Source organism: Mustela nigripes, chromosome 2, assembly GCF_022355385.1.
Source record: "Mustela nigripes isolate SB6536 chromosome 2, MUSNIG.SB6536, whole genome shotgun sequence".
Lineage (NCBI taxonomy): Eukaryota > Metazoa > Chordata > Mammalia > Carnivora > Mustelidae > Mustela > Mustela nigripes.
This window is the reverse complement of record NC_081558.1, coordinates 53,909,714-53,928,612: the sequence shown is the minus strand read 5'-3', so window position 1 is coordinate 53,928,612 and position 18,899 is coordinate 53,909,714. Positions and strand designations below refer to the sequence as shown.

The window sequence follows — 18,899 nt, the reverse complement described above, 5'->3', positions numbered from 1 at the left end:
GGGACTTAACTGCAAGATTGGTTCAACATACAAAAATCTATCAATGTAGGGGCACCTGGATGGTTCAGTCAGTTAAGCATCTGCCTTTGGCCCAGGTCAAAAAAAATCCCAGGGTCCTGGGATCAAGCCCTGCATTTGAGCCACCTTCTTCTCCCTCTACCTGCCACTACCCCTGCTTGTGCTCTGTCAAATAAATAAATAAAATCTTTAAAAAACATAAATATATCAGTGTAATTCATCAAGTAAATAGAATAAGAAAAAAAATCAGATGGTCACTTTAATAGATGTGGGGAGAGCATGTGAGAAAAATCCAATACCTTTTTATGACAAAAACACTAAAAAACTAGGAAAAGAAGGGAACTTCTTCAATGTGATAAGACCATTTACCAGAAACTTACAGTTAACATTGGACTTAATGGCTAAAGACTGGAAGTTTTCCTTCTAAGATCAGGAATTCAGTAAGGATGTTCGCTCTTACCACTTCTATTCAACAGTATCCTAGAGTTTCCAGCTACAGCGAGTAGGAAAGAAAAAGAAATAAAAGTTTTCAGATTGGAAAAGAAGAAGTCTAAATATACTTATTTGCAGATGACATGATCTTGTATATAGGAAATCATAAGGAATCCACAAAAAAATTAAAGAAATGAATTCAGCAAGGTTGCATGAAATAAGATCAATATGCAAAAATCAATTGTATTTCTATACACTAGCAATGAAAAACCTGAAGAAATTAAGAAAACAGTTCCAATTTACAGTAACATCAAATATAATAAAATACTTAGGAATCAAGTTAACAAAGGAGTGTGAGATTTGGACACTGAAAAATAAAAAATAAAAAAACAAAAAAGAAAAAGAAATTAAAGAAGACCTGAATAAACAAACTAATTGGAAGATCTACAATTGTTAAGATGGTAGTACTTGATGGTAGTAGTTGATGGTACAAATTCAATGCAATCCCATCAAATTTCCCACTAGCGTTTTCGCATGAATTGAGAAGTTGACCATAACATTTATATGGAAATGCAAGGAACCCAAACAAGCTCTTGAAAAAGAAGAAAAAATGTGGAGGACTCACACATCCCAATTTTATAACTTACTAGAAAGCTACATTATTCAAAACTGTGGTACTGGCATACAGATAGACACAGAGATTAATTAAATAGATTTGATAGTCCAGAAATAAACCCTCACATTATTGTCAATTAATTTTTCTGTTTCCCCCCTGTTTTATTGATATATAATTGACAAAAGTGTTAATTGACACTTTTAACAAAAGTGTATTTAAAGTGTACATGATAGTAATTTGATATATGTATACATTGTGAGAGGATTTCCATCATCTACTTAATTAACACATCTATCAGCTCACATGTTTACCTTTTGTATGTGAGAACATTTTAGTTCTATCCTGTTAGGAAATACTAGCTATATAATGCATTGTCATCAACTATAACCACCATGTTTTATATTGCATCCCCAGACCTTGTTCATCTCATAGTTGAAAGTTTGTACCCTTTTACCAACCTCTCCCTATCTCTCCTGTCCTTCTTCACTGCAACCACAACCATTTTCTCTAATCTTTGTTTCTATGAGTTTGATTTTTCTTAGATATCACATATAAGTGATAACATAACAGTATTTGTCTTTTTCTGTCTGGTTTATGTCACTTAGTATAATGCCTTCAAGTCCCATCCATGTTGTTACACTATAACTTGGATATAGTAAATAATGCTACAGTTACCATGGCAGTGAAGACAACACTTTGGTATCCTATTTTCATCTCCTTTGGCTATATACCCAGAAAGTGAAATTTCTTGATCCTACAGTATTGGTTTTCTGGAGGAACCTCCATACTGTTTTTCATAGTGGCGGCACCAACTTACAAAAGGATTCTCTTTTCTCTACATCTTTGTCAACACTCATCTCTAGTCTTTTTTTTTTTTTTTAAGATTATTTATTTATTTATTTGTCAGAGAGAGAGAGAGAGAGCGCGCGCGCACACAAGCAGGCAGAATGGCAGGCAGAGGCAGAGAGAGAAGCAGGCTCCCCTCTGAGCAGCGAGCCCAATGTGGGACTCGATCCCAGGACCCTGGGATCGTCACCTGAGCTGAAGGCAGCGGCTTAACCAACTGAACCACCCAAGCGTCCTCATCTCTAGTCTTTTTAATGACAGATGTGTGTCTAACAGGTGTGAAGTGATATCTCACTGTGGTTTTGATTTGCATTTCCCTGATTAGTGATGGTAAGCACCTTATCATGTACCTGTTGGCATGTCTTCTTTGGAAAAATGTCTATCCAATTCTTCTGCCCGTTTTTAAATTGGATTGTTTGGTCGTTTTTTTGTTGTTGTTGTTTGTTTGCTATTGAGTTGTAGGAGTTCTTTATATACTCTGGATATTAACCTCTTATTGGATATGTGATTTGCAAATACTTTCTCTCATCCTGCATGTTGCTTTGTAATTAATTTTTGGAAAGGTGCCAAGACTGTTCAACAGTGAAAGAATAGTGTTTTCACCAGATAGTGCAGGAGCAATTGGCTATCCATATGCAAAAGATTAAGATAGACTCCTACTTCACACCATATATAAAAATTAACTCAAATTTGGGGCATCGAAGTGGCTCAGTTGTTTGAGCATCTGTCCTCAGCTTCAGTCATGATCGCGGGGTGTTGGGATAGAGTCCTGTATGGGGCTTTCAGCTCAGGGGGGATTCTGCATCTCCCTCTGCCCCTTCACCTACGCATGCTTGCTTTCTCTCTCTCTCTGATAAAAAAAAAAAAAACAAAACTCAAAATGGATCACCAGGGACTTAAATGTAAGAGCTAACACTATAAAACTTAGAAAAAAACAAAAGTATAAATCTTCATGACCTTGGATTAGGCAGTGAAAGTCCAGATGGGACATCAAAAGCAATAAAAGAAGAAAAACAAATTTTACTTTAACAAAAACAAAATTTTGTATCAAGTAACACTATCAGGAAAATGAAAAGACAGTATTTTATTTTTTAAAAAGGTTTTATTTGTTTATTACAGAGAGAGAGAGAGAGCACAAGCAGAGGGGAGGGGCAGAGGCAGAGGCAGAAGCTGACTTCTCACTAAGAAAGGAGCCTGAAATGGGGCTCAATTCCTGGACCCTGGGATCATGGGACCCTGGGATCATGACCTCAGCTGAAGGCAAATGCTTAACCCACCGAGCCACCCAGGTGCCCCCAAAAGACAGTATTTAAAATATATAGAATGTATATCCAGAATATATAAAGAACTCTTACAACTCAAAAAAGAAAGACAAATAATGTAATTTTTAAAATGGGCACAGGGTTTGCATAAACCTTACTCCAAAGAAGACATACAAATGGCCAATAGGCATGTGAAATGATGTTCAACATCATTAGTCATCATTAGCCATTGGTTGAAAACGTACCACTTGAAAACCACTAGGATGATAAAAATAAGAAATACAGACAATAGCAAGTATTGGTGATGTGGAAAAATTGGAACCCTCATCAACTGCTGGTACGAATGCAAAATGATGCAGGCACTTTGAAAAAAAGCTTGGTAGTTTCTCAAAATGTTAAACATAGAAATACTATGTGAACAAGTTCCCTCCTAGGTATATAATCAAGGTAACTGAAAACCCATATCCACATAAAAACTTGTTCATGAATATGAAATTTGTTTATAGCAGCATTATTCATAATAGCCCCAAATCAAAACAACATAAACAACCCATCAACTGATGAATGGATATATAAAATGTGGTCTTACACAGGGGCCCCCAGATGCCTTAGTCAGTTAAGAGCCTGACTCTTGATTTTGGCTCAGGTCGTGATCTTGGGATTGTGGGACTGAGCCCCAACTTGGGCTCTGCACTCAGCTAGGAGTCTGCTTGAGATTCTCTCCTCTACCTCTCCCTCTGCCGCACCTCCCACTCATGCTCTCGTTCTCTCTTTAAAAATAAATAAATAAAGTCTTTTAAAAAATGTGGTTTGTACATACAATGTACTATTATAAAAAAAAACCGATACATGCTACAACATAGACGAACTTTGAAAAGTTGATGCTAAGCAAAAGAAGTCAGACACAAAAGACCACATATTGTATGATTCCATTTATATGAAATGTGCAGAGAGACAGAGCCATAGACAGAAAGCAGACTAATGGTTGCCAGGAGCTGTGGGAAGTGGAGGATAGAGAATGACTGCACATAGGCAGGAGCTTTCTTTTTTGGGGTGATGCAAATGTTCTAAACTTAGATTAGATACAAATCACTGAACTGTACACTTTAAATAGGTGAGTTTTATGATGTATATATTTCATCTCCATTTTTAGAAGAATTGAGAAATATAAAGCTAGGGAAAGGGATCCAACACATAGATAACAGAATCTTGGGACACTGAAAAAACAAAATTGAACTAAAAAAGTAGAATTTCTTGAAGAAAGCTGGAACAAAGAAAGCAGAAAAAATATTCAAAATTACAATTTATGGAAAATTTTCTGAAATAAAAAAGATGTGAAATACATATTCGAGGCACCTGAGTGGCTCAGTTGTTAAGCTTCTGCCTTGGGCTCAGGTCATGATACCAGTGTCCTGGGATCGAGCCCCGTATCAGGTTCCCTGCTTAACGAGGAGCATGGTTCTTCCTCTCCACCTTCCTCGTGCTTGTGTTCCCTCTCCTGCTATCTATCATAAATAAATAAAATCTTTAAAAAAGGGGGTGTGTTGCCTGGGTGGCTCAGTCAGTTAAGCATCTGCCTTCGGCAGAATCATGATCTCAGAATCCTGGGATTGAGCCCAGCATTGGGCTCCCTGCTCAGCGGGGAGTCTGCTTCTGCCTCTCCGTCTGTCCCTCCCCCTCATTTGTGTGCACTCTCTCTCTCTCAAATAAATAAGTAAAATCTTTAAAAAAGGGACGCCTGGGTGGCTCAGTTGGTTGGGTGACTGCCTTCGGCTCAGGTCATGATCCCGGAGTCCCTGGATCGAGTCCCACATCGGACTCCCAGCTCCATGGGGAGTCTGCTTCTCCCTCTGACCTTCTCCCCGCTCATGCTCTCTCTCACTATCTCTCTCTCAAATAAATAAATAAAATCTTAAAAAAAAAATCTTAAAAGAAAAAAGTCATCTGGCCATGTTGGCAAAAAAGAACATGGGGGGGGGTGTTTGGGTGGCTCAGTTGGTTGGGTGTCTCCCTTTGGCTCAGGTCATGGTCCTGGGATGGAGCTGCACATCCAGCTTCCTGTTCAGCAGAGAGTCTGCTTCTCCCTCTCTGTTGCCTCCCCTCTACTTGTGCAGTCTTCCTCCTCTCTCCCCTTTTCTCTCTCTAAAGTAAAAAAAAAATAAAATTTTTTTAAAGGAACACATGATTTATGAGAGAAAGAAGATTAGTTTGTCATCAGGTTTCTGAACAGCAGTGGTTTATGCCAGAAGAAAATGGAATGACACATTGAAGAAAATGGCAGCCAAGGATTTTACATCCAGCAAAATTGAACTTCCAAATATAAAGAACAGAGAGAAATTGTAATCAACATGCAAAAACTCAGGAAATATTCTTCCTATAATCCCTAAGGAATCTTCTAGAGGACGAACTTCAGAAAACCATAATTACTAGAGAGAGAGGAAAAGACAAGTAGGGACATTCAATATAAGTTTGTGTGTAGAGCTTAGCCTCAGTGAGGACTGAAAATTATTATCTACAATGCCAGATGCTCTGACAATGAAGATGTAGAACAACCCTTTAAATAAAGAAGGTGAGGCGAGTATATGCAAAAACAATGTTTAACTCTATTTAGTAATCATAATGGGAGGTGTGGCATTACTATTCTCACCCTAAGACTGTTGTATGTGTAAAGTGGATTAAGCAAATGACTAATTATGGAAAATTCTAATTCCATAGTCCCCTGTATACTTGAGAATGAAAATTTTCAGTGTGGAAGAAAAGAGATGCCAATGTAGTGTAGAAGATGACCAGTAAAAACCCTACAGTCCTGAATTTGAATTAGAAATAGCAGTATGAATTCAAGAAGTATTTTATCTTCATGGGTGTGCATGCGAGTGTGCACTTTTTAAAACCCCACTCTGTTCACTAAAAACGTGGAGGAATAACCAATCTTTAGATTAGAAATATTTAGATTAGAAATCTTTAGATTTAATCTTTAGATTTAATTTAATTTAGATTAGAAATATGGTTATTTAGAAATAACCATCTTTAGAGGGCAGAGTGTACCCTTGAAATATCATTTTCCACTGAAAGAAAGAAATCAGGGTTTCTTGGAGAAATGGCTGATTCCAGGTCTCAGTTTGGGAAAGGTCTGAGATGAACCTGGAACATCTCAATGGGCTAGGTAGCAAGGAAATCATCAGTGACTAGTAGGTTCATGTGAAAAGGACTCAGGGGCCAGTGGAAGAGGCCACAATGGGCAATCTATGCTTTGACAATAAAAACCACATTGGGTTGCGATCCAGCTAGTATGTTCACACCCAGGATTCATTAAGTGACATTAGAGTAGAACAGATATGGGACCAACTGGGTACTTTCTGAGTACATCAGAGATGTCCTCATTATCTTGAAAAGTGAATCAAGAATTGGGCACATGTCCAATCCTTCCAGTATGCCAGTACCACTGTGTAAGTGAGTAATAGCTGAGGGGAAGTGTCTCCTCATACTATTATTCCAACTAATGTATGAAAACAACATGATGGATTTAGACTATCATCACTGTGCCACTGTCGGTGAATGAATGGATCTGTAAGCACTGAAAACAATGGGGACTACCACAAAAAAGAGTGAAGACTAGATTTGATGTGCCTCTGCTGAGAGAACACATTACCACCCACAGTCTTGACAAGAGGATCATAACTCAGTCCGATCTGGTCTCTGGAACCAGGTGGTAACTTGAAGGGTGTACAGAAAGCACACCAGTGTTTTGAACTGAACCCCGAGGAAGCCATTAGCAACAGACCATGGGAGACCCTACAGGTTCGGTGAATTGGATGCTTCACAAATACATGATAAAAAAAAAATCAAAGGAAGGAAAAGGAACCAAAACTTAAGATACAAAACAAAAATGTTTACATAAGACTTAACCACAGTAGCTATGGATGTACACTTGGATAATGAAACCAAAACGAAGCACAGGAATGATTACTAGAAAAGTGGGTGTGGGGGTCACTTCTGGAGGAAGATGGGGGCAGGGGGATGGACAGGGCAGGGGCCCCTGAGATGGATCGAAAAGTGCTAGCTCTTGACTTTGAGTGATACTTGCAAGGGGTTCACAGTAAAATAATTCATTAATCTATTCATTTGTTTTGTGTTATCATCTGTATCTATGTTTTATTTTAATTTTTTAAAATTTCTTTCTTTCTTTTCTTTTTTTTAATTTATTTTTTATTTTCAGCATAACAGTATTCATTATTTTTGCACCACACCCAGTGCTCCATGCAATCCGTGCCCTCTATAATACCCACCACCTGATACCCCGACCTCCCACCCCCCGCCCCTTCAAAACCCTCAGATTGTTTTTCAGAGTCTCTATGTTTTATTTTTACCATAAGAAGATTTTTAGAAATAGAGAAAATAAGATAAAAAGGATTTAACATGTCTGTGTTTTAAAGAGTTTTTAAATTTATTTTTAAGTGATCTCATGACCCTATGTGGGGCTCAAACTCACAACCCCGAGATCAAGGGTCACATGCTTTCCCAACAGAGCCAACCAGGTTCCCCAAGATGCCTGTATTTTTTGAAAAGGAGAATGCTAGTGCACTAAAAACCTTTATCAAGGCATGATGCCTCCATTCCTTTTTATAAGATTAAAAATTCCTCTTGGTATTGGTGTCATGAAGATGAATATATTCTCAGTTGAAAATAACTTGGGGGGCACCTAGGTGGCTCAGTCATTTAAGCATCTGCCTTTGGCTCAGGTCATAATCCCAGGGTCCTTCTCAGTGGGGAGCCTGCTTCTCCCTCTACTCCCTGCTGGTGCTCTTTCTCACTGTCTCTTTCTCTTTCTTGCTCTTGGGTGAATAAATAAAATCTTTTTAAAAAAAATTTAAAAACTAAAAAAAAAAAAAAAAAAGAAAGAAAGAAAATAACTTGGGCCACTCAAACCATCAAACAACAGTTACCTGGTTTGTATTAATAATGAACAAGCTCAGACCTCAGTCATCTGAGCTGGCCATCTAGCTATAGCCTGTCTGCCCTCGCTGTAACAAGAGAAGATGGTTGAAAGGATTTCTAAGGTTTTTTCTAGTTCTGTGAGTCTGATGATCATTTTCATATGATTAATACTTAATATGCACTTTTCTGCATTTCAGCATACTGTAATTTATTTAAATGCATGCTGTGAAACACTTTTCCCAAGCAACTATGCCCACCATGATACCCACAGGTCTTCCTTTACCACTGCTTTTCTCTGGAACTATAGGCATCGATAAGGATGGTGAAGGGCTAAATAAAGTATGGTGAAGGGCTGCCTGACTGGCTCAGTCAATGGAACATGTAACTCTTGATCTCAGGGTTGTGAGTTTAAGCCCCATGTTGGGTACAGACATTACTTTAAAAAAAAGTAATGGTGCAGACATTAGTTTAAAAAACGAAAGTGTGGTGCAACCAAACTATGGATTCCTATGCAGTCATCTAAAAGGATGAGCTGGACCTATAGTCCTAATTTTGTAGATAAATTTCTGAGATGAGAGAAATACACACATTTCAAAACAGGGTGCTGTTATCACAACACTGGCATTTAAAAAATTATGTGGAAATACTCATTTACCTTACTATAGTTTTCTCAGGGAACAGGATTTGATGAGTGGAAGAATGTTATGGAGGAACAGGGGACATTACCTTTTTTTCTTACCTTATTTTGCAGTTTCTCAAAATTATTTTAAAATTAAAGAATCATCCAGTGCATGTAGTAAAATGTTTAGCTTGATGAATTTTCACAAACTGAATACTCAGTACAACCAGTCCCTTGATAATGAATCAGAGCAGCCGCAGGCCACAGAAACTCCCTCCTGCCGTCTCCTAGACAGTATCCCTCTCACCCCCACCTAGGGCAACCACTATCCTTATTTCTAACTGCTGTTAATTTTTTATGAGCAAGATTACTTCTATGATATAAAACATCAAAAGAAAATAGCCTCCAAGGCTATATTTATCCAACAACAAAACAACATAACCTATTCTAGGAACACAGAAATAAATGGGGGCCCTTAACTGCAAGAAGCTCACAGACTAATGGCTAATCAAATATCAGAACTGCAGGAGAAACATGAATCCGATTGTACCAGTGCAAGGGAATGCTCAAGGAAGTGAAGGAAGGTTTCACAGAAAAGTAGGGCTTTAAAGGATAAGTAGGAGCTGCATGTTGACAAGGCTGGAAAGAAACTGTAAGTGAGCACAAATGAAAACTAGCTCTTTAAGACACCAGTTTCCAGGGAGGTCTGGTTACTGGTTAATCCTACTTGCGCTGTCAATCAGGATGACATCACTGTTGTTCAGGTTACTCAGGAGGCTTACATTTGCTAGCCAGGTAATGAGGAAAAGGAAGTCTTGGGAAACGGCACCCGGTTGCCCAGGACAGGAAAGCCATGCAGCGTACTGAGGCCGGAAAGGCTTTAATTAAATTCAACCACTGTAAGAAATACATCTATAGCTTCAGTGTTCCCCAACGCTGCCCCCTCTGCCAGCAGGTGATAGGCTCGAGGAAGCTGGAGGAAGCACCTATTAGCATCTCCAATCCGTTTACCAACGGGCATCAGGAAAAATGTTCATTCCTCCTCAGACCAACTCAAGGGACGTTTCTTAGGTACAGTGCTTTTTGAGTGTTATATTAAGTGATTCTGTAAACTTCTCCTTCTGTGTTGTAGTCACTAAAACTTTTTCTTTAAAGATTTATTTGAGAGAGAGAGTTCCCGTGGGGGTGGAGGGGAAGGGTGGAAGGGCAGAGGGAGAAGAAAAGGAAGAGAGAATTTCCAGCAGATGCCCTGCTGAGTGGTGAGCACAGAGCCTGCTGCAGGGGTGGGGGTGGGGGGCTTTGGGATGCCATGAGACTGAGATCATGACCTGAGCCTAAAGCAAGAGTTGGACACTTAACCAATCAAGCTACCCAGGTGCCCCCAGAACTTTCTTTTTCTAACAGGTACTATATGGTGTGAGGTTTGGTGGATAATCTTGCCAGTGTTTCAGCATTAAATCCTAAAATTTAGGTCTATTCACTTCATAAAGATAGATGGTGTGTGTACTTTCCTAGATTGGTAAGTGCAAAGACTATATGAAGAATAAGAGAAGATCAAAACTGCTGATACACTCTTAAGAGAGGAAAATTGATAGCTTGGCACTTTTTTGGGTCATAGATTTTGTGCTAAGAGGGTAACTGGCTACTCTAATCAAAATAATTTCTTTACTGCAAGTTAGTCTGTAATTTCTGTGACCAAAAGAACAATGTACAAAGCCTGAAGAAAAGCCATGTACAGACTATTCTGCATAGAGATGAATTAAACTGAAGACCAGAGGTGGTCTGCCTCAGTTGTGGATACCACCTGACTAAGAAAGATTTCAGAAATCAAAAGGACTGTGCCTCCTTAGTGTCCCTGTGGAGTTTACAAATGGAATTAGAAGTGGCCCAAGATAAACCAGGTGTGAGAGCAGGGACACTATGGAATGACCATGGTCACGAACATCACTATGACCTAATGCCTCCTTGAAATCCACCCTCCCAACCCCCATGTGCCTTTGGCAGCGCTGGTTTGGGACAAGACAGTTGGAGTGGTCTAGTCATTGCCCTGCTTACTAACTTCCTTAATTGGTTTCCTTCCTGTCTTTATGTGGATGAAATGAACCAAAGTGTGCAGAATGCTGCACTCATGCCTCTGGAAGGCTGCCGGGTGCAGAGAGAATAGCACAGACTGTGTTGCCACGAAGCCCCCAGTTCCTATTCCCGTTCAGACCAGCTCCAGACGCTCCAGTCTCTGTTCCTCATCTACAAATGGACGGGCCTGCCGACCCTGCAGGGTGGTGAGGTTCAGTGATAAGGCAGATAAACCTGACCCAGGCTCTGTTGAACCAACGTACTCCTTTCCATCCTATTCTTATACTCAGTTCAGAATACAACTGGCAGAACTTTCGTTTTCCCTATCTGAATCATGAAGCCCAAAATGTTTCATAAGATCCCCTCATTTGTGCTAACCTGGAGTATTAACTGGCTGGATTCCAAAAGCTTTTGAATGAAGTGATTAAACTTCAGAATTTAAATACCATAACATTGGTTCATTCAACAAATCCTTACTGAGCAGCTAGGGATGTCACAGTGAAGGAGCCATAGCCGCTCTCTAGAACATGACAGACTTTTAGGTTGGCCCTTAGGAAGCATTAATTTATTCTATGATGTGGTAGCAATACTAATACTTAGGTTTAGCAGAAACCTTAGTACCTTTACCACCAGACCCTCTAAGGCCCACTTCCAAATTGTTCCTTTCCCTTTCAGCCAACTTCCAAAACCTCAGGACTGACTCCCACAGTTCACCTTGAGACGATTTCACCTACTTTGTGAAAGAGAACCTGCAATAACCCAAAGGAATCACTGAGGTTCTCATCAAACTCTCAGGGCTGTCACATATGGTTGTGCAGGTTGTGGACTACACAAAGCTCCCTGGCCACTAAGGGACAGGAGGAAGGAAGGAATAGCTGGGATTTCAGCAGGAAACAGAGTGCGGTGAAACGCTGGGTTCATTCTCGGCCTCTGAACCCATGGGGTCTCAAAACAGAGTGGCTGCAACAAGGTGACCTGGGGGATCACTCTGAAAGTGGGGCCACTATTTGTGTTCTTGATCATCTTAAAGCCTGGGACTGCTTGCTTCCATTGGGAACCTGCTGTCTCATGAAGGAGCTTTATCATTTAACTATGACCTCTGATTTATTCAACATCTGTATGTGGCCAGTACTTGGCAGGCATTTTATTCTTACGAGATTGCTGGAGGTTTATGGTATTCCCATTTTACAAATGAGGAATCTGAGATCAGAGAAAGTAGCTTTCTAATGTCCTAAGGCTAGTAAGTGATGGCCTGGGATTGTATATGAAGGTTAAATCATGGAGTCAGAGATTTAATGGACAGTCTCAGGTCAAGAGCAATTTCAGGAAGCAAGGGCTGTCCAGGAAAAGCGAGCATGGCTGTGGGCTACAAAGACCAAAAGACAAGCTATTTCAGTTTTGAAGGTAGAGGTCCACGGAGATGCACTCAGGACCCTTTCCCTGCTCAGCCTGAGGAACAGGCTGTAACTTCTCCTCCAATGTGGAAAGAATGAGGAGCTCCTTCAACAACTGACCTGCAGGTGTGCCCCTCTGTTGGGGAGCCAAGAGCTAAGCTGACTTCACGCCCCAGCAGGGCTCGCTTTCCACACACTTTAGTGCGTGTGTGGTGGTGGCAGAGCTTTAGTAATAATAATGGGGTGGGGGGTGGTTAAAAAAAACCCATGGGGGCCAGGGCATATTTTCTACCTCAAATGTACTCTTGGCTCAACCAGTTTTGAAACAGCGCTTCCTCTCCCCTGATCACTCATGCCCAGTTCTGGCACCAGCCAAGATCAGTCTCCTACTGTAAATACCGACTCTTTCTGTTTCTTTCAGGGAGTACGATGGAAGGTCTGATCTTCACGTCGGAATAACTAACACAAATGGTGAGTGCCCTGCTCAAGGCAGGAGAAACTGACAGGTGAACAGAAACCCAGGACTGGGTGTTTGGACTCAGATTTACCCACATGAGCCATCAAAGGTATGACCCATTGTCTCAGCGGAAAGTCAGTGCTGATTTAAGGAAACCAGAGAGAAACTCTGATACATAGAAAACTTCAACAAGAATATGGAGATGATTATCCTGGCCCTATGATTGTCTCCATTTGCTGTGGCAACTTTGCGGAAGGAGGAGAGGGGGTGGAGAAAGAACTGGGTTTCCCTGAAAGAAATGAGGTGCTGAGGGCAGGAGAGGCAGAGGCTCCAACAGCCCCAATGCTCCCTGGCTCTAGGGAAGGCTCCAGCTCTGTTCGGGGGGTGGCTGCCTCCCCAGCTTGACCATGGGGGTGGGGAGGCAGATTCTAGAGCCTCTCATGGTCTCCTGCTCTCTGACAGCCATCAGAAAGTACAATCTGGTTAACCTCTTTGTAAAGTGACCATGGTGGCTGTGACAGTCTTCCAACCACCCCTCACAGAGGCGTGTGTTCCCTTAAGCCCCCACGTGACCCTATTTCCGGTTGCAGGAGTAGTGTATAACTATACCACACACGGCGTCCGGCGAGATGGAGCAGGGTGGGAGGAGAGTGTCAGCATCCCGCTACTGCAGCCTGGCATGTATGGACTGATGGACCAGTGGGACAAGTACCTGGAAGACTTCTCCAGCACGGGGGCCTGGCTGCCCCAGAGGTATGGTTCCCTGGAGATTCCCCATGCAGTTGTGACCCCAGCGTAGAGGACTCCTAAGCTGTGTTTGGTTCGTGTTGAGCCTGTACGGAGATAGTAGTGCCTGTAACATAGCATAAGCAGGGGTCGAATGACCTTGGATTTTCTGCAGGGGTGAGCCAGCCCACCTTTACATAACAGAATCACTGTATCTTAAGAACCGAAAGGACTACAACACAGTACTCCCATTATTTGATTAGAATTTTTACATACTTAACATTTAATATGTACAGCAAAAGCCACATTATAGTCCCTTAAAAATTTTTTTTAAATGTTTAAAACGTACCTAGCAGCCCTTTTTTTGATTTAGCAATTTGAAATTTCTCAATTTCTTGCTCCCTCAATACTTTAGGCATGTAGCATACTTGTGGACCTAATTGGTTTGAGGCTTCCCTTAAAATAAGTGTAGATGCTGGGATACCCTAAAACTTAGAAATGGAACTCTATTTCTAAAATGTCAGTTCCCCAAGTTCCTGTGCAACTCAAGTCAGCACTTTGACCATCTAGGCACGTCCATGCCTATCTTGCTGAAGTTGCAAGCAGAAATAGCCCGAGCGGCCAAGCATCCTTCAGATCTACACTCTGGGAGCTCAGTTGCCCAGGGGACCAGCAGACCCAGTGTGCGGAGGGCCCAATTTCAATGCTGCAAGTCCCTTGGCGGCTTCACGGCCTGTGTCTGAGCCACTTTGAAACCTCAGCCTTCTCTTCTCACCGTCCTTGTTTTCTAAGGTATGAAGAAGACCGTCACAACTGCTACAGTTACACCCTCACATTCATTAACTGTATTCTGACCACAGAAGGCAAGGAGCAACTGGACAAAGAAGAGTTCACAGAGAAGTATGTGGTCCCAAGGACAAAGAAGGCCTCCAAGTACATCACACTCTACCGGGCGATAGAGGAGTATGGCTTCTATGTGACCGACCATCCTGATGAGGAGACAAGTCCTCCGGAGGGGAGCGGCTCGTGCTGATTGTGCTAAGGGCAGAGGGACAGCACCGTTAGACGGTTTGAGGGATTTCTACATGTGTTCAACTGTGGTTAATAACAAGGTTTTATGGCTTTCTTTGTAGCACATTTCTACTTACTGCATTGTGTTTATGAAATTAATAAAAATTGCTATGTTTTGCTAGAGTTTTAAAAATTGTATGCAATACAAGTAAATTTTTTTAAAAAAAATTTATTTGACAGAGAGAGACACAGGGAGAGAGGGAACACAAGCAGGGGGAGTGGGAGAGGGAGAAGCAGACTTCCTACTGAGCAGGGAGCTCGATGGGACTCGATCCCAGGACTCTGGGGTCACAACCTGAGCCAAAGGCAGACACCTAACTGACTGAGCCCCCCAGGCACCCCTCATTACAAGTAAATTATTCTCATAATTGTTCTATATTTAAACTGAGGTTCCATGTTACAGCATAAAGTGGCAGCATCTTTTATTCACAGGACAACAAAAGCTATTTTTTTAATTAAAGCTGAACAAATTCATTTTTCCATGTGAACCCAGAAAGTGGGGATTTGTAGAAAGGTGAGTGAGACATAATTTATTAAATAAATTCTCCTGTTTTTATTCAAAAAGTGCATGGTAACCCTTTGACAGTAATAGTGAAAGAGAGAGAGCAGGAAAACAATCAAGTAAGGGTTTCTGAATCTAAGTTAGGAAATGGGCTCCACTTCTCAATGAGTCTTTATGAGACTATATGCAAAGTGGATGGCAACTCACTCAGTCAGTCTGTTTCTCTCTCATATTACTTGACCTGACATGAGGAGATTGGGGTGTTAAGCTGACCAAGGCAAGTACATCCCCTGTCTACTGTGTTTATTTATATTTTAGACTTTATTTATTTGAAGTCATCTCTACACCAACATGGGGCTTGAACTCACAACCCTGAGATCAAGAGTTGCGTGTGCTTCTGACTGAGCCAGCCAGGTGCCCCTCCTCTGTCTACTTTACGTATGGAATTCAGGGGGCACCTGTGTGGCTCAGTTGTTAAGCATCTGCCTTTGGCTCAGTCGTGATCCTGGAATTCTGGGATTGAGCCCTGCATCGAGCTCCCGGCTCAGCAGGAAGCCTGCTTCTCCCTCTTCCGCTTCCCCAGCTTGTGTTCCATCTCTTACTGTCAAATAAATAAATGAAATCTTAAAAATAAATAAATAAGTACAGAATTTAGGAAGAACACAATGAAAGGTCAACTTCTTTCTTTAATACCTTTAGGGGGAAGAAGGGGATAACTGGGATGAGGAATTATAAAGAAGTGAGGTGATTTTTTAACAACCACATCAGAATTCATATACCCAGGGCGCCTGGGTGGTTCAGTGGGTTGAGGCCTCTGCCTTCAGCTTGGGTCATGATCTCAGGGTCCTGGGATCTAGCTCCGCATCAGGCTCTCTGCTCGGCAGGGAGCCTGCTTCCCCTTCTCTCTGCCTGCTTCTCTGCCTCCTTGTGATCTCTGTCTGTCAAATGGATAAATAAATAATCTTAAAAAAAAAAAAAAAGAATTCCTACACCCAAATGATTATTGAACTTTAAATAGCCAAGGAGAAAACATTTCATTGTTCCTCTCTGGAAACTGCTTCCAGAATTGTTTGTTTTTGACCAAATGTGATTTACCACCACGGCTAATTTCCCCAGCTACGGCACCAAATAAAGAGGTCTACTTTCTAAAAACCAAATCCATCTTCACAGAACCAATAATTTACTCATAATAAAGATATTTAGAAGACTTGCTACAGATCTTTAAGGCCTGTTTCCAAAGAGGCATTTGGGTAAAGTTTCAGCACTTGGTAACTTCAGTGGGGGAAAAAAGGCATAGTACATCACTTCCATCTATAGGTTCAGGTACTTTTAAGAAAAACAAAACCTCCCACTCAGAATATGATGCCACTTTAAACAGAATCATGCTTACTATTCTGTGGCATTCAAGAAGTCATAAAGACTTCAACTGGGTAAAGATGAAAAAAGTGTTGAGTTTGGGAAATATTCCAATTTGTCCCTATTCTCTTAGCATACTGTTTTAGGGCTCTACTTCCCCGGTCTAGCTGTTTCCCAATTATTGATAATCAGAGCAGCTGCACTTAATGGGTATCATTAAGGATTCCACACCTGAGTAAATTTTTTCCTCTTTCTTCCCTTTTGATCCTTAAGACCATCTTGTGAGGTGGGAAACTGAAGAAATGACTTGCCCAAAGTCACATGGTGGGAAAACCAGAGATCAGACCTAGGTATGACTGCAAAGGCTGTGCACTTAACTCCCTGGGTCACCCGGCAATCTGAAAACAGCCAATGGTATCTGGGATTTGTGGCAACTGGGTCACAGATTTGCCATCATTAGAGAAGATAAAGGAGAAAATAAAGGTTTTGCTTTGACATTCAAATATGGAAAGGAAATAAATGTCACAAAACAATTCAGATAAAATAAGAATGGTTAATGCTAGAAATACCAAGTTCATGCTTTCCCTTATGCTTCACTTGATTTTCAAACAAAGCTTTCAGGGTCCCCAACGCCTGTTTTAGGGGCTGCTCTCCAACCTGGGGGTGACCATAGCAGTAGTCACCCTATTTCTTTTTTCACTTCAGGAGGTCACAAATTCCCTCTCATACAAATCAGAGCACGACCCTATAAGCTTTACCCCTAACAAAGGAAATTCAGCATTGAAATAACACCAATAGATGGCAATGTTGCTTAGTTTTGCAGAATTATTACCTGAGGCTCCTTCCATTAAGTTTCTTTTATCATAACAGTTAAATGCTAACAGAAGTACAAGGCAATTCAGCATCGGCACCAACTCAGCTTCCCAGAGGAGTTCTAGCTGGCACTCCCAACAACGTGCCTCTGCATCTCAGCACGTGCTGCCCTGTGGCACACACCTAGTCCCCACCAACGCCACGCAATGGCCGCAGTGGCCAATTGCTGGGCTCCTTTTCACAGCAATGTCATAAAGTTGGCCTCAGTGTTCCTCATCTGAAAGTCTAAACTGATCCACCCAAAGGCATCTTCCCAAAGCCTTTGGAGCATTGATGAATTACTCCTACCACCAGGAAAACCCAATAAACAGTATTTAAACAAAAACCACATTCACACAATAGCTGTGTCTGGCTTCCTTGGTGCAGGAGATGCTTACTACCACTCTTGCCATCTCCAGAGCTATCTTCACTACTTTCCCTCAAACTACTTTACGTCACCTACCATGGCATAAAAATTGGCTACACATCTCCTAGAGAAAACAATTATGGCCGAGCTTACATTTTCGGTTCCTCTGAAAGAGAAAAAAGTATACCCGAGACGTGCCAGACCCTTTCACTGGTCATTTCATCTAGTTTGCAAAACACGCTCAGCAGATAATTATCCCTGTTTCACAGGTGAGCAGACTAAGGTTCAGAGGCAAGGCTTTCAAGGTCACCACTGTTTCCCTAATGTAGACATGGAATTTAGACCCAGGTTTTTCTGATTCCAGTTTATCAGAATGGGCCATTTAAAAGTTGGGAAGAAGAGGGGCACCTGGCTCAGTCAGTTAAGCAATCGGACTCTTGATTTTGGCTCAGGTCATGACCTCAGAATTGTGGGATCGAGCCCCATGTCGGGCTCTGTACTCAGCATGGAGTTTGAGATTCTCTCTCAACCACCCCCACCACCCTCTCTTAAATAAATAAATAACTCTTAAAAAAATAATAAAAGTTAGGAGGAAGAATTTCTACCTGCATAATATTATTTCTGAAGACGTAAAGATTCTAAAAAAAATCAAATTCTTGCAACCTTTCACTTAAAAAAATAGTGAAAAAAAAATACCTCTAAGTTTAAGAGTTTCAGATGTGTTTTCATCTTATGTATTCTTAAGGCATCCCTGGATTTCACAAAATAGCAGACTAAGTTTTTTCAGCTTAGATACAAGAAAACAAAGATTTGAGATAAATCGAGGGGTTTACTTTTATTTCTTGAAGATTTATTTATTTTAGAGAGAGACACACAGTGATAGCAAGAGTGGGGAGAGGGGTAGAGGGAAACTCAAGCAGACTCCCTGCTGAGTGCAGAGTCTGACACGGGGCTGGACCCCACGACCCATGAGATCACAACCTGAACTGAAAAGCTGGCAGCTTAACGGACTGAGGCACCCAAATTGAGGGGTATCTCTCAATTTTAGAAATGACCTCAGGTAGTTTTAAGGAAGTTAACATTCATGGTTTAATTATTGGAGTCTGTAATCAGATTTTTAAAAACTCAACTCTGTTAGTACAATCATAAATGGAAGGTGAATGTGAGAAGACACCTCATTTCTTTTTAACCCATGTACTCCCCGACAAAGAGAAAACTAAGTTAAAAATCACATTTAAGTAAATAGTAACTTAAAAAACAACAAAAATGCCTTAACAATAAGGGGGGAAAAGGACAAAATTTTATTCTGTAAATAACAGTGACTTTTCAGACTTGCAGACTATGTTCAAAAAGGAAGAGAAACTTAACTAACC

At 41.0% G+C, this 18,899-nt stretch overlaps 1 protein-coding gene across 2 annotated transcripts; it reads left to right on the top strand.

Annotated features, from left to right (window-relative positions):
* The first annotated feature begins 9,507 nt into the window (after positions 1-9,507).
* Positions 9,508-14,572, top strand: MKRN2OS (MKRN2 opposite strand). 2 transcript variants are annotated; one of them, XM_059387912.1, is made up of 4 exons: positions 9,508-9,799; positions 12,617-12,666; positions 13,243-13,405; positions 14,239-14,572. In XM_059387912.1, exons 1-4 carry the CDS (start codon positions 9,582-9,584, stop codon positions 14,369-14,371), a joined length of 564 nt encoding a protein of 187 aa, XP_059243895.1. In that variant the 5' UTR covers positions 9,508-9,581; the 3' UTR covers positions 14,372-14,572. The 2 variants fall into 2 exon arrangements, with proteins under 2 accessions (XP_059243895.1, XP_059243894.1); XM_059387911.1 differs by having other exon boundaries at positions 14,171-14,572.
* Positions 14,573-18,899: the final 4,327 nt, after the last annotated feature.

Bases quoted from the DNA above. Each gene is read 5' to 3' on its own strand.
- MKRN2OS (XM_059387911.1), top strand. From the start codon at position 9,582: ATGCAGCGTACTGAGGCCGGAAAGGCTTTAATTAAATTCAACCACTGT. The intron at 12,667-13,242 runs GTGAGTGCCCTG...TTCCGGTTGCAG, and splicing joins CGGAATAACTAACACAAATG to GAGTAGTGTATAACTATACC. The intron at 13,406-14,170 runs GTATGGTTCCCT...TTGTTTTCTAAG, and splicing joins GGGGCCTGGCTGCCCCAGAG to GTATGAAGAAGACCGTCACA.